Below are 23,785 nucleotides of genomic sequence, written 5' to 3'. Positions count from 1 at the left end.
TGGCCCCATTGCCCGGCGCGAGGAGAGGCCTGCGCCCAAGGCCGAGCACCTGTCTGGGGGCGTCCACGGGTGGTGACGGTGGTCCCCAGCACCGGGTACGGCCCCCGCTGCCCGAAGCCCCTCAGTTATCACGGCGAGCAGACGCCCCGCCAGCCGATCCGTCTCCTGCTCATTAAGCCGGACGCCGAAATGGAAATGAAAACATAATAGCTATTTGATTGGGGGTGAGATATTTTGCATATTGGCTTGGCGCTGATAGCGGAATTTCATCAACTCCCTTTTTTCATGCTTTAAAACTGAATTACGGAGACAGGCTCTGTGCAGCGGGATGACCCGACTCCCTTCCAAGGCCCGGGCTGCCGATGATTGATGGCCCTCCCGGCTGTGATGTGGAGGCAGCTGGGGGGCCTTTGGATGAGGGGTCCTTTGGATGACTGCCCCAAAGAAAGCCGGAGCTGGCAGCCGAGGAGGGCAGAATCGCCCGAGGTGGCCCTGGGGTGCACCTGCCAGGTGGCGTGCAGCGCGGGGTGGCTCAGAGCACTGGACAGGGAATCTGGAGGCCCCGGCCGAACCCCCGCCGGCCCCTGCAGGCTGTGCCCGCCCCCCCAGCCACTGGAAACATTACGAGGAACAACCAGAGCAAAGCCCCACGAGCCTCCACCTGGACTCCGCGCTTGACCTCGGGCGTGGGGCTTTCCTGCGGCCCCGCTATGTGGCTGCCATTACACAGCCATTTATGCCTCTGTGGGGAGATCCTTTGTGTTCCCAATGCAGAGGAGGAAGGAGAGGTGGGGGCACCTGCCAGGCCCCCTTCTGTGTCAGGGCCGGAGCATGAACGCAGGCCCGATGGCCTGGGGGTGGGGTGGACGCTGGTGGGCACGCGGCCCTGCTCGTCCCCCCGACATCCCCACCTGCACAGCCTGGGGTGCGGTGGACCTGAGCGCCCACGGCCTCCTTCTCAACTGCCGTTCACTCCCGCGCTCTTCATTCACTCATGAAACCTCCCCCGAGTCCATCTCCCTGCACAAGTTCCTGGGGACCCTGCAGCAGCCAACACGTACCCCCGAGGAAAGAAACGTGAAAAATCCAAGTGTGGTCATCGCCACCAAGGAGAGGTGGAGTGACAGTCAGGGAAGGCTTCCTGGAGGAGGCGACGAGTGAGTGGAGATCTGGGATGGGACAGGAGGCTGCCTGCGGGCGGGGCTGGGGAAGAGCACTCCAGGCAGAAGGAGGAGCGGGACGCTGAGGCCTGTGGCCTTGTGCAGGCCACGCCTCCCCGAGCCCAGCTTCCTCACGGAAAGCTGTGGGTTATAGCAGCCTCGAGTCATGGGCTGGGCTCAGGGTTCAGCAATGTGGTGCCCGTGGGTGCCGAGCACAGACCTGGGGTTATTATTACAACTGTCGTTATTGTTTCAACTCTCCGGGGAGGTGCCACACCTGCCCCTCTGGGGGTGCGATGGGGGGCGGGGCATGGACAGGGGCGTGGGGACCAAGGGGCACGGCTGGAGGGAGGGGAATGAGGGTCTGGGGCCTGAGGAGGGCAGTGTGGGTGGAAGAGAAAGACCTCCCCCTAGGCTGGCGGACGGCCCAGCCTCCTGTCCCGCTGGCCCTGGTCAGCCGGTGGGCGGGAGGGGGCATGGCGCTGCCAGGGAGAGACCCTGGCCTCTGGGCGGCACACAGCAGCCAGATAAGGGCCCGATAACAGAGAGAAAATAGCAACAGATTCAGACTTTCCCACCGCCGGGCAGTGGGGCAGCTCGGGCCACGGCAGGGACAGGAGGCGGTGGGGACAGCTCCGTTCTCCCCGAGGGCGGCTGCGCTGTGTCCCGGGGGCTTGGGCCCCTCCAGCCAGGACGGGCTCTGGTCCAGCTGGGGCTGGGGGACGAGGAGACAGAGGCCCCGAGCACAGAGGCGGCCCCAGCCCCTCGGGACCATGTGACTTGCTCTCTGCCCCCAGTTCTAACGAGGAGCTGGGCTGATTTCCAGGCTGAGCTGGATGGAGAGAAGCGGGCGAGAAGGGGAGCCCCCAGCAGGGACGGGGCGGCAGGCGGAGCCCAGCGAACGGGGCTCTGGTGAAGGGCAGGGGTGGCCCACGCCTCAGAGCCCAGGGCTGCCAGGAAAGGGGCAAAGGGGGGAGGCGGGCAGACAGAGGCAGGTCCTCGGCTCCAGGGAAGGTCATCAGGGCCTAGCAAGGGTCCCATTTAAGCAGAACATCTTAAAACTTCTGCCAGCACTTAGAAGGAAGGTGGGTTCCGGCCCATGGTCCCTGAGAAGCTCGCACAGCACAGGGGTGCAGGCATCGTGGGGGGAGGCTGACGATCTGGGAGGCCCCCTGGGCGCCTGTGGGTCCTCTCGTGCCCACCCTCCCGCTAGGGTACCAAGGCCCAGCACGGATGCTGGACACCCTCGGAGGGTCCACCTCATGTCCACCCCCCAAACGTGGCTAGAAGCTGCCCACTGCTCTCCGGGCCGCTCTGGCAGGAGGTCCAGGCCCATTAGCACAGGGCCGTCCTGGCTCCCAGCTCCTCCCCGCTCCCTCCACCCTCACTCCCTGGATGGCAGCCAAACTGCTTCCGCTGTCCACGCCCCTCCAGGCCTGGGTCCTTAGCCCACGCTGTCCCTCTGCCAGGACAGCTCCCCTGCCTGGTTGGGGCCTCCTCCTACCTCTGAAATCTCTCCCACACTCGGGTCATCCCTGGAGCCTTACGTTGGTTCGCATTGTCCCCTGGGGTGTTGCTCTGATGCTTTGCTGCCCTCCCCCAGTGCCCAGCGGAGGACGGAGGGAGACCCCGCCCCGCAGCCCACGCCATGGGAGGTGCTGCCGGCGTTGCCCCTAGCGGGCTGCACCCACGGCAGCAGGGACGAGATGCGGGCCCCCCCGCGGAGCATAGAGGGGCCTCTCTTCCTCGGCAAGCTCAGGCTGGGAGGGGCCCACAGGCCTCCACTGTGACCCGCCAGCGGCCCTCATCAACCCAGGATCAGTTCCTGCTGACAGCCAGGGCGACCACAAAGAGGATGTCGGCGAGATAATGGCTTATTCGAGTGGGCAGGCTGCCCCGCGGAGGGGAGGGCGAGGGTCTGAACCTCCGTGTGCGCCGGGGGCCTGGGTCCAGATGCCCTCCCACGCTGGTCCTCCCCCGCCCCATACCCGGTGGCAGGCATGGCCCTGGGACAGAGGAGACGGGAGGGCGCTGGGGGGCAGCCTGGCTCCCCGCCAAGGGTGGGCTGGGTGGTGCGCGGGCGCACCCTGCAGCAGGGGGCTCACTCCTCCTTCCAGAGGAGCAGACCTGAGCCCGGACCCTCGGCCTCTCAGGCTTGGCCCCCGCCTTGGGTGGGCAGGTCCCCAGCACGGCTGGGGCTGAGTGGCCGTGGATTCACCCGCCTTTGCTGCCAGGCCGAGGAGAGTGGCCAGCCACTGGCACAACACACTCCGGGCCATGGAGGGCAAGGGGAGCCCTCGGCGTCGAGGAAGAGCTTGGGTGCTCAGAGCGGAGGCCGGCGGAGGCCCCACGCGCTCCGGGAACAGGGACCCCGTACTCTAAGGAACACGAGTGCTGCACCCTACTTCAGCTTTGAACGCATTAAAATATCGCAGGGAGATATCAGTGGCATACAATAAAATCCATCCTTTAAGTGTCATTCACCTTTTGGAGGCATGTTCACTGAAAGATGAGCAGGACAGTCCTAGGTAACCCAGACAAAACCCAGGGCCCCCTGCAGCCCAGGCTCAACAAAGAGACACTTCAGCAGCCCAAATCCCCACCCGCTTCTCTCCAAAGCTTTGCAGGGGTCAGTCAGGATCTGAGACTGCCTTTCCCAGTCACTTCTCCACACCCCCGGCTGACGCAGCGCCGGGCACCCCCGCTTGGCTGTGCACTGTCCTGGCTTCCCTGTCCCTCCCCCAGACCCCTACTGTTCGCACCTGTGCTCTCACTTCCTCACAGGAGGTCTGGCAACTGGGCTGCAAGGGTGTGGAGTGCACCTCGGTTCTCCGTCTCTGAAGCCCTGACCGTGGGCTGCGGCCACCCCGACCCACGCCGGTGCCCGCCCTCCCCTGGCTCTGGTGAGGCCGTCCTGGCCTGAACTGTCCCGGCTCAGAACCGCCCGCCTTCTCGCTGCACACTTACTCCATCACTGCCTTCTCCGTCTCTGTACCTGGAGACTGGGGCGTCCCCAGCTCTGGTGCACAGTAGGTGCGCCGGGAACTCTGGTGACTGCGGGACAGGTGGGGGAGGGGAACAGGTGGGCTCAGAGCCGGGCACGGCTGGGGGCCACCCGGGTCCACAGTGGTGGCGGTGGGGCCAGAGGGGAGCCTGGGGGCTGAGCCTGCTTGTTGGGGGTGGTGTGAGCAGGGACTCAGCCCCGGGGACCCTGAGCGGGCCCCCTGCCCCCACTGGCGGAAGATAAGCTGGCTGGCCCTGCCTGGGGCTCTGAGGCCTGGGTGAGTATGGGGCTCCACAGGATGCAGGGAGATGGGGCGCTGACACCCGGGGGTCTGCACCACATACCAGCCCCAGCCACCACCACTTCCCCCTGCGGCCAGCCTGCAGCTGACGGGCGAACCTGGGGGGCTTAGGTGCCCCGGCCCCAGGGCCACGCCCGGACCCCCGGCACGCATCACCCCTCGAGGCCGCCCAGGGCAGGAGGGACCACGGGCAGCGCTGGGCCTCTCCCAGGCAGGAGTAATGCCACCATCACCGTGACCACGACGACGGTAGCAGAGCAAGCGCTCGGGCGGCCTCTGCGGCAGGCCGGGCTCTGGACTCACCACAAGGGGCTTCTGATCCTTGTAACGACCCTTAGTGTCACCCCATCGTCCAGGTGGGGAAACCGAGGCACAGAGCGGTAAAGAAGCTTGCCCAAGGCCTCACAGCTACGGGAGCGACGGGCTGCCACCTGCTCTCTCCTCCCGAGCCCTGCATTCTCGCCGAGGCCCCCCAAACCCACCGTCCCTGTTTGTAGAGACGGGGGCCTGCTTGGGGGGCACTTGGACCCAGGTCTGTGTGGCTCCCAGGCCTCCTCTCCCCTCACTCAGCCTCAGTGTCCCTTCCTGGCTCCCTCCCCTGTGGGCAGCCCCCCTCCCTGGTCTGTGTGACTGCTGTCTGCCCCCTCGGACTGATCCCTGAGGCAACGGGGGTGTCCGCCTGCTCCCCTGGCTGTGGTAGGGGGTCAGCAGGGGTGTGGCGCAGCTGGTACCCAGGGCCCCTCCCTCCAGGAGCTGTTGCTCCCTCTGGCTCAGACCCGAGACAAGTAAGCACAGCCCTCGACAGTTTACGAAGCTCTGCCAGGCCCTGCACCAGCACCAGCCTGTGGGGCAACCGGCTCCACAGTGCAAAGAGGGAAACGGGCCAGGAGCAGCCGCCCTCAGAGCGCAGGACCTTGGGCCACACGGCTCTTCAGGACCAAGCAGAACCGAGACTGCGCTGTGCCCAGGGAACCTGCCCAGGCCTCGGTTTACCCATATGGGAAATGGGTATCGACCCACCGACCTCACAGAGCCGCTGTCAGTGTGGACAGGGAAGGGCTTTGCAGGAGATAAAGATGCCCCCGGATGGGGTCCTTCGCAGGAGCACCGTGATTCCCTCCACCAGGCCTTCCATGTGCTGGGTCAGCCGTGAGCAAACAGGTCCAGATGGGGGTAAACAGTCTGGGTGGGGCGTGAACACACACCTTGGGTATCATGAAGGGCCAGGATGGGTACAGGACAAAGAATGGTGGGTGGGTGTGGGAGTGGTCACTGAGGGCTCCTCGGAGGAGGCGGTATTTAAGCTGGGACTGTGAATGGGGAACTCCAGACAGAGGGAAGTGCCAGTGCAAAGTTTCGGAATCGGGAAGGAGTTTGGTGGGTTTGGGCCGCTGAGGAAAGAGCACCAAGGCTGAGAGAGGCAGAGAAGCCGGAGCAGCAGGGTGGCCGGCCGGGGTTTATTCTCGGCACCGTGGGAAACTAAGCGGAAGAATGTGGATGCTGGATTGCAGGAAGGACTCCAGCGTGCAGCTGCCGAGGCCCGGCCACCGCCTCCAGGCAGTCCCCAGTTCTCTGCCACCTCCTTGGTCTGGCTCCGCATCCTCCCCTGCCCAGAGCCTGTCCCGTCTCTCGGGCTAGGGCCAGCGGGCTGGTCCCCCACCTCGGTCCCTGGGGGCAGGGGCCCAGGCGGGCAAGGTGGAGAGAAAGGGGAGCAGAGGAGGCGGGAAGAAAGAGCGGGGCCTGAGAAAGCCCAGAAAGCCCAGCCCGGCTGATAGGGGAGAGATTGGTTTCAGCCGGAGCCGCAGGGCTGCCAAGTCAACATCCTATCGGCGGCCTGCACTTACTCAACATTCATCACTGCTGAACTCGGAGACTTTATCAAGGCTAGAGGTTGGCGCCATCTCCGGGCCCGGCCACTCCCGGCCTCCGATGGGCCCGATAGCCGCTGATAGATTACACGAGATTGTTTCACTCTGGAGAACCGATTACGAACGCTCCTGGGGGAGGGGTGCAGACCACGTGGCCTGGGTGGGGCGGGGAGGGCCCCGAGGCCACTTGTGGGCCGACGCGGTTGTCAAGAACGCACTCGGAGCATGTGACAGAGACCCCACGTGTGACTGGTGGGGAGGGGGCGGGGCGACGCCACAGCGCCGGGCGGGAGCGGTGGCCAAGGCCACGGCACGTGGCAGGGTGGCCGAGGCCACGGCATAGAGCTGTGAGTATGAAGGAGGCCCGTGGAGGAGGAGACGGGAGTCGTGCCCGAGAACAGGGGCCGCAGGCTCTGGAGTGGTTCTCTCCGGATGGGCCGATAAGGACTGACAGGTGGGAGTGGGGCCGCAGCTCATGGAGCCATCCGCGTGGCCTGCCGTCAGATGGACAGAGGCAGACGGCTTCCTGGTAGGGAATGAGGCTCCGGTGTGACAGGGCCCTGCCATCTGATAGGCGGGGTGGGAGACCCCGAGGGGCATGGGCCAGGCGCCGAGCCCTCCTCAGCTCTCACCCCTGGGGCTGCAGCCCCTTGGGGCCCGTGGCCAGGTGCCAGGAGGGCAGGCCTGCCCGGGCTCATCTGCAGACCCAGCCCTTGGGCACGACTGCCCCAGGTCCCACACTAGGGCCCCCGTGAGAGGGTCCTCTTGCCACGGGGACTCCCGCGCCCACTTGGGCTCTGGGTTTCATTCACACCATGGTGCCACGGCCCTGGGGGGGTGGCTAGCTCCTCTTCCTCCAGGCAGGCCCTCCTGATGCTCTGCAGATCAGCAGCGGGATGTACACCGGGCCTGGGAGACTCTAGTGTCCAGACTTGGGGCCACACTACCCCAGGTGTCTCTCCAGTGCCCCGGGGATGGCGTGCAGCAAGAAAGGAAGAAGCAGGGTCCTTTGGCCGGGCCTGTATCCCTGCTGGGTGCGCCTGGGTCATAGGCAGCCAATCTACTCTGCTCCCACTGAGGTCCCGAGGTGCTTCCTGGGCCCACGGGGAGGTGGTGGTTGTGCAGGGCTGGACCCCAGACCTCCTGGCCCAGTGCATCCCTCGTCTCCACGGGGCCCAGAGCCACAGTGTCCAGGAAGCTGGGCGCGGCGGTACACCTGGGCTTAAATCCCACCGGCAGGCCCCTCACCTCCCTGAGCCAGTTTCCTCAACTGAAACGTTGGGAGTTAAAACAACAGCTTCAAATTCATGGATGAAAGTGGAAGGAAGGTTGCCCAGGGCTGGAGGGGGAGGGAGCCAGCGTTCCACGGGGACAGAGCTTCTGTCGGGAAGACGGAAAATTTCGGGAAATGGATAGCGTTGATGGCCGCACAGCCTCATGAACGCACTTACTGCCACTGAGGTACACACTGGAAATGGCTAAACGGTAAGTTCTGTGTTATCTGTATTTCACCACACACACACACACACACACACACACACACACACACACACACACACGAGTCTGCCGCCCAGTGCCGTGGAGCACACAGCAGGTGCTCCCTGAGTGCCTGTTCCCTTCCTTAGGGATTCAGAGACACACAGCCCTCCCCACAACGCTGCCCCAGGCCACTGCTGAGTGCAGAGATAGGCCAGGGCTTGCCGGGGTCTGGTCCTGCGTCCATGGATCGGGGCTGGAGATGCTGGGGAGCATGTCCATGACGGAGGTCAGATGAGCTGACCGGTCCCGTGAACGGTCCCAGGCAAACCTCTGCTGCTCTCCCACGGAGTGGGCCAAGGCTTCCCTGGCCTGGCTCCAACCCCTGCAGCCCGGCGCCTCCGCAACCCCCCCGCCCCCATCCAGGAATACCCAGTGAGCCCAGACCGAGCACCAGGCCTGTCCCAGCTGCTGTCCTCTCTCCCCAACCGTCACGCCTCTTTCCCGGTTAGGGCTCTTGCCTCTGCTGTTCCCTCTGCCAGGAACGCTCTTCCCCCAACACGTCATCTGCCTCTGCCTAGTCTCTCGTCCACCCCGTTCCCAGGCAGCCAGCCCCGGAGCAGCGAGGCCAAGGCTCTGCGCACGACCCCCGTGGCCGCGGGGGCTATTCCCCTTCCAGTTCCCTCTGCTCCCCTGGGACAGGGCCCAGGGTGGGGAGCAGATTTAGAGCCCGGTCCAGGGAGTATTCATGGAGCACCGGCTGTGTGCCCTGCGCTGTGCTGGGGAAGGCAGAGCTGCTGCCCTGCCGTGGTCACCCAGCGGCAGTCTGGTTCTGGTCTCACGGCCCCCTCCCCGTTTCCTTCCCCTTGATCTCAGCCCGAACTCCTTCCCTCCTCGCCCCTCTGCTACTTTCCACTTATGCATTTTTGAAAAACGCCCACGCCTGTGGCTGCGTTTCAGGTCGCAGAGCCCTGTGGGTGCCATGGGAGCTGGGGGGGCCTCTGGCTGGACTCTGGGCCCCATCTTGCCAACAAGACATCCCAGAGGTGCAAAGTGCCTTTGAACATCGTGAGAATCCCCCCAAGTTTCTTGAACGCTTCCTATGGACATGGCCTCTTGTCAGATAGATTTCTGAAATGGGAGCTGTGGAGAACCCTGTTTCCAGAATACACCACAGCCACAGATAGAGGAGGACGCCCCGGAGAACCTCCTGTGTGAGCCCTCACTGTGTGAATGGGGACGCAGGCCCAGGGAGCACACAGAAACCCTGGAGGCAGACAGGCCAGAGCCTCCCGTCGTACAGACCGCGACGCAGGTTTGCGAGGCAGCTTTGGCAAACGGGCTGGACCGCGACTCCCTAGGATGGTGCGGAGGCCCCGCCCCCAGCCTGGTGCTCCACGGGGCGGCAGAGGGAGGGCCCAGGTGAAAATCCCAGCGGGGGAGGGCAGAGGGGGAGGCGACAGCACGCACAGGGGCTGGAGGTACCCCAGACACGTGGAGTGGGAGGGGGAGCTGGCCGCACTGATCTCGGGAGTGCCCAAGTCCTGGCCTCCCAACTCAGGCTGTGGGGCTCTGGGCTCTGCAGGTCAGCAGGAGGTCACCCAAAGGCCCGCCTGTCCATCCCCCTGCGCCCAGTTTTCCATCACTGGGGCAAGGTCCTGCCCAGGACAGTGTCTCCCCACACTAAGGGCCCGCCTGCAGGAGGCCCGCCCCCCCGCACAGTGCTCAGCCAATCCCTAGGCCTCACTCCTGCTCATTTGCATGCCCGTTTCCATTGGCTGAGGACACACAGGTTAGGCCCTGGGTTCCCTGGCTGTGGGGGTGGGGCGTGGGGGGCTCGATTCTGGGGAGACCATGCTGGGTGGGATGGGGGGTGGCACTGGGCTCTGAGGGCCCTGGGCTGGCTCTCGGGGAGACTGGCTCTGCTGGGCCATTCCGGGGAGCCTGAGGGCTAAGGGGCTCTGGTGGGAGGACCAGGTTCTGGGGGGTGGCTTCTAGGGGTGCCAGGCTCAGGGTGACCCGTCTTAGCCCCAGGTCTGCTGCTCGGGGAGAACTCTGGTTAGAGCGCAGGTACTTCCTTAAATCCTCCCCTCTCCGCCACTATGAATGACTCAGAGCAGGAAAGATACTGACCCAAGGTCACACAGCCAGGACGCAGCAGCACAGCTGGGACCTCGCCTCCAGTCCTGGCTCCCCACCCCAAGCCTGGGTCCTTCCCTCCAGGGAGGGCCTGTAGGGCCACTTCTTATTCTTCGCTGCCTCGTCTCAGGGAGGGCTATTTTTCCCCTTTCTTTGCGAAGTGATGGAGACATTGATGATGATTTTACGAGAACCCGGCCCCCCTGCTTTCACCTTAGATCTAGTGGCACCATTTTCGCGGCTCTGAGTTGCAAGGCGGTGGGCTCGCGGGTGTGTGAGTGTGTGAGTGTGTGTGAGCGCGTGTGCACAGGCTTTGTTCCTGGCATTTTGGTGGGTGAGATAAGAAGAAACAACAGAACCGCTCGGAGAGGCAGGCAGATAGATAACAGCGATAGGGCTGCTCCACCACCAAGCCTATCTGCTCTTTATCGCAGTTCCCTTTTCTTTCTTTCAGGTTCCGGGGGGAGGGCGGAACACACCCCCCAGCCCACCCCCACACCCGGGACCCGAGCCGAGGGGCCTCCCTCTCAGGCTCCCTCCCTCTGTGTCTAACACACCCAGTGTCCAGGCCCGGAGCTCCTGGCTGGAAAGGGCAGGGGTCCCGAGGGTCGGTGTCACCACTGAGATGGGTGACAGCGCAGCGGCGGCAGGGGAGCATCTGCGCCCGAGAGAGAACCCAGATCCCTCTCACCAGCCCTGCAGAAGGGCCCTGAGGAGGGCTGACTCCCGTTTTAGGACGAGGGCAGGGAGGCCCAGAGAGGTGACACCGCAAGGCTGTGCGGGGCCCGGGATTTGAACCTGGGCCTCCCTGGCCTTGAAGGTGGTGGTCTGCAGAGCGGGTACTGAGCTCCTTCCTTGAGAAGTCCGGTGCGCCCCGGGAGGGCACGGCTGGGCGGGGACAGGGAGGCCCCAGGGGAGATGACCAGAGGGGCCACTGACTCCCAGCCTGGCGCCTGTGGGGCAGGTCTTAGTGTCTTCAGCCCCGTTTTACAGATGTGGAAACGGAGGCTCAGAACAGGGAAGTGCCTGTGAGCCACAGCGATGGGGGCGGACCCCCTAGCCTCCCTCTGCACTCTCTCTGGCTCTGGTGAAAGCAGAGGGTCCAAGAGGAGGGCTCCCAGAGCCACAGGACTGATGTTCCAGAACCACCCAGGTCACTGTGTGAGAGCACAGGGGCCTGGGCCTCTGCAACCTGGAGCCATTTGCCACCAACAGCCCAGGAAGAATGCTGGTGGGCTTCGAGGAGGAGGTGCAGCAGGCATCCCTGCAGGTGCCCTGAGAGAACCCCGCGTCCCCAAAGCATGTGTCCCAGGACGCTCTCCCTGCTTCTCTCCCGTCTCCTGCCTCAAAGGCCGAGGAGGCCGGAAGTGCAGTCACACCCACTGCACAGGTGAGGAAGCCGTAAGTCACTTGCCCAGGCGCCCTCCCCAGGCGGCAGGATTCAGACCCAGTCACCCCACCCTATGCTGGTCCCCCTCCGCCATATACGCACCCACTTTACTGGAAATAGCTGACTTCCTTTAGAATACTGAAACAAAATAAAACCCCAAAGACAGAAAGAAACCAACTTTATCACCAAAGGGGCCCATTTTCTGAGGACAGATGAAATGACCTCCAGACGCAAGCAGGAGCAGCCGCCCCATCATCCATCGCTCTTGGACAGGGCTGTGTGGCCCTGAGAAGTCACTCACCCTCTCTGTGCCTGGGCATTTTCCCCCAAAACAGAGAGGGCAGTCCTCTTAGGGCAGGTGGAAGCTCATGGCCGCCAACATCCCCAGAGCCTGCAGCCAAGAGGGAGACCCAGACCTTGACCAGGCCTCTAAGTCAGGTCTCTACGGCTTCCTCCCATGCTGTGTGACCTTGGGTGGGTTACTCAACCTCTCTGAACCTTGAGTCCCCCGAGGAGAAATGAGGTCAGAGGTGCCCCTCCCAGGATGCCGGCAGGACTCTAAAGGATAACACAGGTCACGCCCAGGCCTGGCATATAGCAAGTGCTCAGGGAAGGGAGCTATCAGCTAACAATGGCTCCATTCGGATTTTAAGCGTGGAGTCCCAGAGCCACCCAGAAATGTCACTGACTGTCCAGTCAGGCCTCCTGTCTCTGGGACCGCAGAGAATCTCGTATCTCAAGAGTTGCTTAAAAAATAAATGCAGAAAGCAAGGAAAATGGCCGGCTGCCCTGCGCCTGCCGGGAGCCCCAGGCAGCTCCTCTGCCGGGCTTTCTGCATCGAGGGGGCGAGGATGCCTAGTTTCCCCTCTGTAGCGTCCCCTCGCCCGTGGCTGCCGCACCTGTCCCTCAGCGGGGAGGATTAGTCCCACGGTGGCCCTAATCGCACTCATCGCACCATCAGCACCGGATCTCATCAGCTGAAGGAGGCAGCTTTACCCAGACAGACGCGGAGATGGTACCTCAGTCCCATCAGGGCGCCAGCCGTCACACGTGGCGGCCGGGCGGGCCTCCGAAGGCAGGGTGGCTGGGGACCGGGCAGGGAGAGAGAGCTGGGAGCCCCTCCCTTTCTCCAACTAACTGGCAAGTGGGGCTCCGCCGGGCTCCTTGACATCTACCGGGCACCGACTGTGTATAACCAGGCACCGCTCGTTCTAGGGGTCAGGGAGGGAGAGGAGAGACCCAAGCCTGGGCCCATCTGACACATGAGGACACCGAGGCCCAGAGATACGTCCCAGGAGACGGAGGCGAGGCAGCCGGGTCCACACACCCAGCTCCGGTGAGCTGGGGAGGTTTAAATCTCCCACGAGGGCTCAACCCTTGGCCCTCGTTCCCTCCAACACGGTCCCCGCCGCTGCTGCTGCCTTTCCCAGAGGAGGCCTCTACCTTTCCTCCCCAGCCCGGCCCGCGGACACTGCCTTTGTGCAGAGGCCTGGGAGGTGCAGGCTGGACGTGCCAAGGTTGATGGCCGGCCCAGGGGGACAGGACAGGCCGGGAGAGACGGCCCCCACCCTGCCCACCCTCCTCCCTACCTTCTTTTTCAAAAACATAATTTATCTGTGTATTATCAAGAAATCCAGACACTTTAATCAGTGAGCTATGAAGTCAGAATTTCCATTCTTATCTGCGGGAGGAGTGGAAATGGAGGAGATAGCGCGAGGGATCGCTGGTGGGGAATGTTAATGGGTGGAGAGGCTGGGCCATTGGCCACGAGACGCCGTATCTCCCCCATTATCAAGGCCGTATCTCGCCAACCATCTCGGCGCGGTAATGGGGCCAGTTCAACTTTCCGAGTTATCACGGGAGCTGAAACCTGCGCCTGCCAGAGGCCTGGACCGGGGAGACAGTTCGGGCGGACCAGGCCCCGGCGGGCAAAGCCAGGATGGAGAGGAGGACCTGGCCGGGGCCCATGAGGGCCTGGGTGCCCACTGACCATCAAGGCCACTGCAGCGAGAGTGTGTGTGTGGCGGGGCGCGGTCCCTCTGCTCTCTGGGAAAATGTCTGGTTTGGGCGGAGCTGGGTGTGTGCATGTTGTGCAGGAGGGGAAACTGAGGCAGGAGGCCACCTCAGAGCCCCAGTGGGGCTGGGGTGGTCCCAGGCCCTCCCGAGCCGTGCCAGGCCCATGAAGTGGAAAGGGTGGGTGGTGTGGGGGCATGGTGGGGGGACCGGAGTGTGGGCGGCCTGCCCTCCTGCCCTGTGGCCCGCAGGGTCCCCTATCACCTCTGCTGGAAGCCTCTTCCAGGCCCCAAGCCCCAGGAGCAGGGTGGGGACATCCTGGTGGGCTCTGCGCCCGCAGGTCCCGACCTGAGGCTCGGGGTACGCTCAGTGTGGCCCTAAAATGCTGGGGCTTCCTGCCTGCCCTCAGGGCCCCGGCATGGGATGCCCCAGGGGATGGGGCACCCAGGGCCCATAAACAGAACACATCTGCCCATTCAGAGGAAAGGGCGTCCAAATCCACTCATTCCCCGGGAGCACTTAAGCTGAGGTGCGGAGCGAGAGTCTCACCCGAGGACACCCCCCACCTGCTGCCTAGAGGTCCCATGTGACGAGGAACTGCCCCAGGAGGGCCTGGCCTTCGTGTGCCGGTTCAGCTGTGGCTCTGGTCTCTCTCCTGAAGCTGGAAGGCTGGGCAGTGGCCACTTTGGCCCAAGAGGGGTAGGGACTTGCCCAAGGTCACACAGCCACCAAGGAGACCACAGCTGGACGCTGCCTGGAACCGCAGGAAAGCCTCAGTTTCCTGGATGTAAACAAGGGTGGCACCAAGCCCCGCAGGGAGAGCTCTGGCCCTGGACACCACAACCGTCGCCATCCTCTCCTCACTCCCAGGGTGGGGAGCTCGAGCCGCGGTCCTGAGTCTGACCTTTAAACCCTCTAAGCCTCAGTTTCCCCTCCATGCACCGGGCTAACTGCTGAGCCCCCCTCACAGGCTGTGAGGGGAGGACGTGCGCTCACGGCTGTAAGTGCTGGGCACCCAGCAGGGGCTTAGTAAATGCTCAGCTAACGCCTGGTCTAACGGCCAGTGACCATGAGCTGGGGTTAGTCTCGGGATGAGCTTGGGGCCCCAGTAACCTCGGGTCAGATGGGGGAAGCCTCAGCTTTGTCTCTCGTTGCAAGGGGCCGAGGGCCCGATGCCAGAGCAGCCCGAAGGGCAGCGAGGGGCTTCCCCAGGCCCACCAAGCCCTCCCTGGGAGCTGAGAGTCCAGCAGTGCAGCATGGGCCCGCTGTTCCAGTGGAGGGCTCTCTAGCAGCTCTCCCCCGCTGCCCACCGCAGGAAGGAGCCGAGACCCCTGGCCCTGTGGCCCCCTGGCCTCCCGCTCCCCGGGTCTGACTTGCAGGGTGGAGAAAAGGGAAATGAAGGCAGGAGGCTGTGGCAGGTGCAAGTGGCCAGGGCAGATCGGGAAAGCTGCAGGGCTTGAAGTGAGACACCAAGAGGAACTGACAGGAAGCAGTGCAAGGGAGATGGGGGAGGGGAGAGGTGTCCCCCTTCCTCTTCATTTTAACTTTGACAAACGACAGACGACGCAGAGGCTCTGGCCCAGGCCGGACCTCTGCTGTAAGGTCTCAGCAGCCTCGCTGCCTGCGAGCTCAGCATCACAGCTGTACTTTGTAGGGGAACCCACTGACCTGCACCCAGCCCGGTGTCCCCAAGGCATCCCCGTCCTGCAGAGGTGGAGACTGCGGCTCAGGGAGGCCAGGTGAGCCTCCTGGCAGAGCCCAAGAGCCCCGCCGCAGGGAAGCTCCGGCAGCCACCCAAGTGCAGAGCCCCCTCCTCCCAGGAAGCAGCCCGCCCGCCACTTCTGGGGGTGTCTAGCAGCTGGTACAGGGTTGCACAGACCACCCCATCAACCCCATCTCCACATCGTTCGAGTGCTGTGTGACCCTGGTGCAACCACCCACCCTCTCTGATCCTCTTTTTGGGGTGCAAAATGGTTTGAGAACCCCAACCTCAGTGGGTGTATGGAGAATCACAGGAGGGGATGCCAGCGAAGTGCTTACAGGGGGTAGGCTCTGAGGCTGACTGGCTGGGTCTCTGTCCCTACTCCGCTCCAGCCCTGGGGTGGGGCCCGTGGGAACCAGGAGCACTGGGGCCAGGGCCAAGCTCGCCCCACGCCGGGGCTCGCGGAAGCTGTACACCAGGGCCCCATCACCTCTTTTACGGGAGGGGAAAACACGGCTCCACAGCCGTGTTTTCCCCTCCCGTAAAAGAGGTGATGGGGCCCTGGTGTAGCCGGCAGGCCCAGGGGAGGCAGATCGAGGGACAGGAGGTAGAGGGGAGGGGCCTGCCTATCTGTGCCCCAGCTCTGGCCCAAGGTCAGCCACCACATTCCTGCCCCAGCGGGCACTGCCTTCTCCCAAACAGGAGACTCGGGGGGAGGGAGGAGGGAGGGGAGGCGGGGAGGAGCTGGGCCCAGGAGGCCCTGGGAGGACACAGGATGACTCAGGAGGGCAGGACAGGTGACTGGGGGGCCGAGTGGGCACTGCCCAGAGAAACCTCGGCCCTCCTCTGGGGTCCACAGACCCAGCTCCTGGATCACAAGTTCCTGAGCATGTTACTGTCTCCCAGGGCCTCAGTTTTCTTGCCTGTAAAATGGGTCAGTCAATAACGATGATAATCGTAACAGCAGGTAAGACCCTTGGGCAGGAAAGGGACTGATGGGGCCTGGGCCCGCCCCGCCTAAGGTGCAGTCAGGGCACCCAGCCTACGACTCCCTCCCTCTTCAGAAACTAACACATGAAGGGGAGAAGGGTGGGAGGCGGGCCTCTGTGTGAAGCGTCCAGCCCTCGGGGCTTCTGGCAAAACGTCAGTAGTGCAACCAGCAGCTCCCAGGGCTGCCACGTCCGCCAAGGACCTGCCCGCGGGACCGCACTTTACAGTTTGTATCTGGGAATCTCACGGACCCCACATGCAGGCCCCAGGAGGGAGATGCTCTTATTAAGCTTCTGCTCCAAAAGCAGGAACCGAGGCAGCAGAGAGGCCACCTGCCCACAGGGTCACAGCAAGGCCAGGACTCGAGGCCACGTGGCAGCCCCCCGCTGCAGTGGCCTCCCGCTCCGGAGACAAGGGCTGGCCTGCAGCCCGGAGCCCTCGGAGGACGGTGCGGGCCCCGATCTCTGAGCTCCCACTCCCCGCTGTGGGGCACCGGGTGGGGATGGAACCCCCGGGCCCGGAGGCAAAGGTCCCTGTCCTCAGCCCGCCCAGTGGTCCCAGGGACAGCTGGGGTGGGTGGGAGCAACACGCCACCCATCAGCCAACAGCCCAGCCCCTATCTCACCTGGGATCCCAGGTGTGCTCTGCTCATCACCTTCTGTGTCCCAGCCCCGCGTGGGCACCGGACACAGCCTCTGGGGTAGATGCCGTGTCACGTGTCACCCCTGTTCTACAGACGAGAAAATAGGAGACGCTCCCTGAGGCCACTCAGCTGGGGCTGTGGTGCTGGAGCTGAAAGTTGGGGGGCGGGGCGGGGCGGGGGGAAGAAGGGCGGGGCGGCCTCTCAGACCCAGACTGCCCTCATCGCCTCCTTGCCTGGAGGCAGGACTCTAGTCCCGGCCTCCCAATGTCTTCAAAACCTCATTTGCAAAATGGGGCACTGGACTGGGATGTGCCCATTGAACCAGGGGGCAAACTGAGGCAGAGAGGGGCCGCCCACACTGATGCTACCCGGGGACCCTCGGCAAGCCGCCGTTCCTTTCCAGGCCTCCAGCTCCTCCTCTGTGAAATGGGCACAGGGACACAGGAGGCCCTGGGGTCCTCTCAGTGGGCTGCCCGACCCCACAGCCCCTCAACTCTGGGCTGGCTTGGTCCAAACCCATCCAGAGCTCAGGCGGGGAGGTGAGGGGTGGGTGGGGGACAGAGGAACCTCGCTGACAACTCCCCAGTGCAGCCCCTCCTCTCTGACGAGGAAACCGCAGCCTGGAGAGGGCAAGCAACGTGTGCAGTGTGCACAGCCCGGGCACCTGCCTGGCAAGTTGTAGCTGGAACGGCTGGAGGCGAAGGCCAGCCACGAAGAGGAGAGACGGGAGGGGGGCAGGTGCGGGCCCCACTTCCTAGGCAGGGTCTTTGCATGTGTTTCACTCTCTGGGGACAGCTTGGGAAAAGGGATTTGTCCATCACAGATAAGCTGGAAACCACAGATCTAACTTGACCGATGGACCACAAAGATACTGCGGGGGAGGACGATGGGGATGCTGGCAGCTGTCTGAGAAGACGTGTATTTCCCGTCTGTGCTCACAGCTGTGCTCAGGGACCACCAGTGTCGGCATCCCCATTCTGCAGATGGGGAAACCGAGGCGAAGGCACTGAGGCTGGAAGGGGCTGAAAGAAGCCAGAGAGAAATCCTCCAAGTCTCAGCTTGAACCCAGGCTCCGCTGAGGGGGCAGCCTGACGGGAGCCTGCCCTCCCCTCCTCACAGGGACACGTGCACTGCGGCCTGAAGGCGGCTGAGCCCTTGCCCACGGGTCGGCCCGCCTCCTGCTGCCAAAGCGGAGGACACGGAGGCACAGGGGCACGCTCTGCAGGTGTTGCTGCCCCCTCTCCTGCCACCCTCTCGGTCCAGGCCACTCCTGCCTGGGTAGGGAACAGCAGGTGAGGTTCAGGGAGTGAACGTGTGATGGCGGCCTCAGTCTCCCCGTCTGTGAAACGGGGACAGGGGCCATGGGGCAGCGCCAGGAGGATCCAAGGGTATGGGGGCCGGTGGCAGGAGCCCAGCCAGGCACCCGGGCCCGGGGCTACGGGGCTGGCGACAGCGGCCGGGACGCAACAGCTGCCTCCAGGAGAGGGCCTGTCGATGGTAGATAGTCCGCCCGGGAGTGTTATTCCCGAGCCCGGCAAGCCCCAGGAACGTCTGGTTGGCATAGAAACAGGAGATAAGGGGTACAATTAATGGCATCGTGTTCCCTCCTCCTTTCTTCCCCAACTGACCCATTTAAATCCCTGGCGGTGCTGGTGCCATGCTGGGCTCCCAGTGACCTCTGGGGAGGGGCTGGCTAGGTGGGCGGGATGAGACTGGGGCTCAGGGCACTGGCAGGGCTGGATGAAGCCTCCTGGGACCCCATCCCCCTACCCTGCGCAGAAACATCTCCGGAAGGAGGTCACAGGAGACTCGGCAAGGGCAGGGCTGGGGAAAGACCCCTGGGCACCTCTGCTCCCAGAGGCCCATTTCACAGGTGTGGAGACTGAGGCCGGGGAAGCCCAGAGGCAGACAAAGGCAAGAGACTGTGGGAAAGCAGTGTGATGTCCACAGCGGGGCCAGACTGCCTGCCTTCCAACTCTGGCTGTCATTTTCTTGGGTGAGAAACTTAACTTCTCTGTGCTTCAGTTTCCCCAAGATGTAAACGGTAAGAACAGGACCTGCCTTCAGATAACACGTGGCCTGGCACAGAGTAAGCCCCGTGAGTATTAGCTACTATAGATATCATTATTACTATCTAACGAGCAAATGAGCCGTCTGTCTTCCCTCAGGCCCAGGAATGCAGGAAAACCAGCGTGAAGGCCCAGCCCCAGGGCCTGAGAGATCGGCCCCGGCTGCCGCCCACCAGAACTCTGCTCAAGGCCAGGTTCAGGGAATGGGGGCTGGGAGCCAGTCTCTGCGTCTCTAAGGCCCGGGTCCCTGGCTCACTGTAGCTTGGCCCCCATGCCCCCAGGGCTCTGAGGAGGGCGCGGAGGCCAGCTGAGGGCAGCCACGGTGCCCGTCCACCCCCGGTTGGCAGGCAAGGTCACACCTGATTTCCAGAGACGGGAAACTGAGGCTGCAGAAGGCACAGCCACCTGCTCATGGGGCTCGAGTTACGGGCAGCCAGGCTGCCAAAGCCCCGTGTTTCCTTGCTTCTCTGCCGTCACAGTGGGGTGGTGGGTACTGCAAGGTGACCCCTGGGAACCAGGCAGCTTCCCAGGAGCCTCCCACACCTGGCAGGGGGAGGTGCATCGCTCTGTGCAGATAATCCTCTCAAGTTCATCAAAACTGAGAGACCACCTCACCCCCCTTCCGGCCCAACTCAGTCTCTCTCCGGAACCGGCCCTCACCAGAGGCACGGCCAGCCTCCAGGTGGGCGTCTGCCTGCTGGGGAGAGCGGGCAGGTGGCTTAAAGCTCGGAGTGAATGAGTCATCCTGTGGCCACCAATAATTTGCTTAACCAAGCTCCGAGAACGTGTGAAAAACACCTCCGTCTGCAATGGAGCAGCTGTTCGGGCTGGGACTTCTTCCGGGAGCCCCTTGCCTGGCTGGCCTCGACTTCCACTTGGCATCTGGAGCCATGGTCCGCAGGGGCCCTCCCACTGCAAAAGGGCTCTGTGGTCCCCTCGGCATCCCCAGTGTGACCGGGGGGCTTGCTCCTGTCCCCACTGTCCAGAGTTGGAAACTGAGGCTAGCCCACTGTCCCTGGAGGCACCCCCAACAGCTGGCCTCTTCCTGACCCCCTCTGGAGGTCCCCCCTTGCAGGCAATGCCCCACCTGCCCCCATCCACCCCCACCTCCCCGGTTTCCGTACTGCTCTCTGCCGGCCCCTGGTCAGCTCACCCCTCCCCTGGCTCCCCAGGGCAGTGGCTACGACCCAGTACTCGCATTCAGCAAGCGCTCAGTGAAGACCTCCCGAGTGAATGAAGGCAGGTCTGAGCAGACCTTCCCTTCTGATTTGGGGGACCTGCTCAAAGAGATGCCAGCACGCTGTGTTCCCCCCAACCTCGGCTCGGCAGCAGAAGCCACTTCGATTCTTTTTTCAAGAAAACTCCACGCAGGTCACACTTACCACTTGACAGGAAGAACACCAACACCAACTTGATTCAAGGGGGAAAACACCCTCTCTCCTTCTGGAGGTGACACCCCTGACTCTGCTATCTCACACCATCTAATAGGAATCAGGGCTGGGTGTCCTCCCTCCCCTCCTCCCCGCTCCTGGCCGGTGCAAAGTCAGTTTTCTTTCATTTTGACGGACTGTACCACCCGCAGGGGGAGGATCAACTTCCTGGCAATGAAGTGTGTTTGGGATGAAAACTCGCCCAAACGGACCCAGGCACGCACGCCCCTCCACCCCTCCCCGGCAGGTCGGAGGCCCCCCACTCGCCCCAGCCGCGACGCCCCCGCGCTGTTGTTGCCTCGAACCCGGCGAGGCCTGGTGGCCATAGATAAGGGCTCTTATCGCTTTGGGAGATCGCCATCCGGCCGACCGGCCCGGCGCTTATCTGAGCTCACATCGACCCGGGCGGGAGGAAACCTCGGCGGGCCAGGGCGCCGGGGGTCCCGAGCTGCGCTCCGCCCCGCGCTCCCCGCCAGCGCGACCCGGCCTATCGTCGCAGCCATCTGGCCGGCCAAGGCCGCGCTCCCGCCTCGCCCTCCCCCGCTCCCACGTTTGAAGTTAATAAATGGGCGCGCCTATCGCCGCCGCCATCGGTTGTGCGCCTTATCAGCGCGGCACATCTATCTCTGCGCGGAACAAAAGGCGCACAGAGGCGCGGGCAGCTGCGCCCCGGCTTTGGTGGGGGCCCCGGGGGGGGCGGCGGCCCAAGCGCTCGGGCCCCTCCCCTCCACACCCGCGGCCTGGTCGCAGGTGAGGCCAGAGCGGCGGGCACACAGCCGCCAGGGCCCTACGCACAGCCGCAGGCAGAGGGCGGGCGGCAGAGGGCGGGCGTGCGGGCGCCGCCGCTTGGTGACAATCAGCGCTCGCATCTTAACGCGCCAAGATCTGCCAGGGGGAGGAGGCGCCCGGGGCCGCGGGCTGAAGGGAGGGTGCCCCGGCCCCGCCTCCCAGGGCCGGCCCTCTCCCCAGCCCGCTTACCGGGCGCGCTGAAGGTGGACAGCGGGGGCTCGCCCTCGCGCCCGCTTTGGTCCCTGTCCCCAACACGCACCGCTCGGTCGACCCAGCTGAGCCCGGGCGCTCGCTCCGCTCTGGGCCTTATCGGCTCTGGCGATCGGCTCCCAACCTGCGATCTCCCTGCCCGCGCTATCTGCATTTCTCATCACGCTGAAACACATACACACGCACACACGAGAACAGACCGAACAGAGGCGCACAGGGGAGGAGGGGAAAAAGAAACCAGAGAACCAGCGCAGATCGGGACCTGTGGGTGGTTTTAATACTTGAGTTGACTTGATAGAAAGCGACTTTCGGAAAACAGGTCCCGCTTGCACACTGAGGAGTCGGGTTACGGGAACCCGGATTCATGCTTGCCTTCCCCCTCTCTGGGACCTCGGGAGTAGACACTCCCCCAGGAGCATGCACACAGGGTTCTGGTGGCAATGGTCATGTGGACAGAAGAGGCAGTGCGGGGGAACATGGGGCTGGGCAGTGGTCTGGCCCCCTCTTCGCCTCCTGGGCAGCCCCAGCGACCTGCTGATCTGGCCGGGGAGATGTGGCCCCGCACTCTGGCCCTGGCAGCAGAGGCGCGAAGTTATTACTGGCGTGGGGTGGGGAGCCGTGCTTCCTGTGCACTGCCCTCTCTCTCCCTGCTCAGGCAGCCGAGGGGCCCCAAGAGTACGGGGCGCTCTTATCTCCGGGAGGCATCATCAGTGTGGACACAGCAGCTGCCTGCCCCCCCGCCCCCACCGGGGGAGTGGCCTGCGGGCCAGACGGGTGAGACACTTGGACGCGTGCGGAGGCGACCCTGGCCCAGGACTGAGTCCCAGGAGACCCCTCCCCGACCCCTCGGCTAGAGGGTGTGTGTGACCGCAAGCCACCCAGCGCACAGCGCCCCTGCAGTCCTGGCTGGGACACAGGGAGGGGAGGACCTCCAGGAGGCTGTCCCCGGGCAGGGAAGGCTCGAGCTCGAGACCCAGAGACAGGGCTGGAGCCCAGCGCGTGGGCTGAGGTAGCTACACCTCCATCCTCCAAGCCAGGCGGCTCTGCAAGCCAGCGGGAGTGGGGGTGGGCGCCGGCGGGTCTCCGCCTCTTGGCCGTGCACTTCCACGCGCCCCGGGTGCCCCCTCTCCCTCCCAGGTCTCTCTCTTTCTCCCTCTAGATACAAAGCCTGGGAGAGTCAACCGCGCGAGATAAGATCACAATTTCAGCCCGTCCCGACAGAGCGATCTTATCAGGATGGGACTTGCAGAATGGAATATTTTAAACTTTATCTGAGCCCAGATCGGGCCGCCTTATCGCCGCACCATCTCGGGGGATGCGGGGGAGGGGCAGGCCGCGAGGTGGCCGCGCCCCCAGCAACCCCGTTCCGGCTCTCTGGGCGGACACCCCCACCAGGTGGGACCCCCGGTGCCGGTGCCGAGACGCGGGGGACCGGCCCGCCAGCGGAGATTAGATTACGGCGCGCTTGGCACACAGCGTGGGGGGCGCGGCGCGGGGTGAAGGTCGCGGGCGCCGCGGGCAGAGCGGGACGGACCGGGGGCGGACCGGCGGGGGTCGGGGCCGGCGGGCAAAGTTTGACTCACGCTTGATCTGCCGGGGGTTGCTCTGTTTCCTCCTGGACATGTCTCCGGCGCCGCGCGCCCTCGTGGCGGCCGCCTCTAGCCCCTGGCGGGCGGCGGCGGGCGGCGGGGGCGCGGCGGGGCCGCGGGGCGGCTCATGCCCCCGGCCCCTGGGCTCCGCGGCCGCCCCGGCCCGTGCCCCCAGCCCGCCGCGCCCGGCCCGGCGCCGCTGCGGAGGCCGGAGGCTCGGCCCTGCTGTGCGGCCGCGCGGACCGCCGGGGCCGGCGGGCGGCGGGCTGCTGCCGGCTCCTCCGCCTCCGCGCAGACGCCGCCGCCGCCGCTCGGCTCTTCTCAATGGAACCTGCGGGCAGCGCGCGGCGAACCGGGCGGCCTCGGCCCGGGCGCTCGGGGCGTGCGGGCGGGGCGTCCGCGTCACGGCGCCGCGCCTCCGGGCCCGCCCCCACCGCTGGCCCCGCCCCCAGCGCCGCGGCCTCGCCCCGCCTGCACCGAGTTGGCCCGCCCCCGGGCGGATCTTGTTACCTCGCGGCCCTGGCCCCGCCCCGCCCCGCCGCCCTGGCCCGCCCCTGGACTGGCCCTGTTTCCTCGCCGCAATGGCCCCGCCCCGCCTTCTGGCCCCGCCCCCAGAGAGCTGAACCCGCCCCCGGCCCTGGGTAGACCTGTGGCCTCCTCGACTACTCCTTCGGCCCTGCCGCTTTGTCCCCCAGACCCGGCTCAGACTCGGCGACCCAAGGCATCCCGCCGCCCCGCGTCCGGCCGGGCTCCAGACCTCCCTGGACCCGCCCCCTCGGCGCAGCTGCAGCTCCGCCCCCCAGCCTGACCTGACCTGGTTCGGTTCCTGGACACCGAAGCCCCGCCCAGACCACGCCCCCAAACCATGGCTCCGACCTCCACCGCCCATGACTCCGCCCCCCGCTCTGTAACTCCGCCTCCAGGGCCTCGGTCCCGCCCAGAACCTCTGGGCTCTGCGACCACCCTCCTCGGCCCGCGGGATGGGGGACGGTGAGGGCCGGGTCAGGAAGCC

The 23,785-nt window shown here is 64.8% G+C and overlaps 1 protein-coding gene across 2 annotated transcripts in view; it reads right to left on the bottom strand.

Moving 5' to 3' along the window:
• ZFPM1 (zinc finger protein, FOG family member 1) overlaps positions 1-22,880 on the bottom strand; it is a 67,731-nt gene extending 44,851 nt beyond the window's left edge. The window contains exon 1 of one of the 2 annotated variants that reach the window (XM_060131370.1): positions 22,768-22,880. In XM_060131370.1, the coding sequence (XP_059987353.1) occupies positions 22,768-22,807 (40 nt within the window). In that variant the 5' untranslated portion in view covers positions 22,808-22,880. Of the gene's footprint in view, positions 1-16,668; positions 16,774-22,767 lie in introns of those variants that run through there. The other variant, XM_060131369.1, reaches the window with a different exon arrangement.
• Positions 22,881-23,785: the final 905 nt, after the last annotated feature.

This window comes from Lagenorhynchus albirostris, chromosome 19, assembly GCF_949774975.1.
Source record: "Lagenorhynchus albirostris chromosome 19, mLagAlb1.1, whole genome shotgun sequence".
NCBI lineage: Eukaryota > Metazoa > Chordata > Mammalia > Artiodactyla > Delphinidae > Lagenorhynchus > Lagenorhynchus albirostris.
The sequence above is the reverse complement of the archived record's forward strand: the minus strand, read 5'-3'. Positions and strand labels throughout refer to the sequence as shown.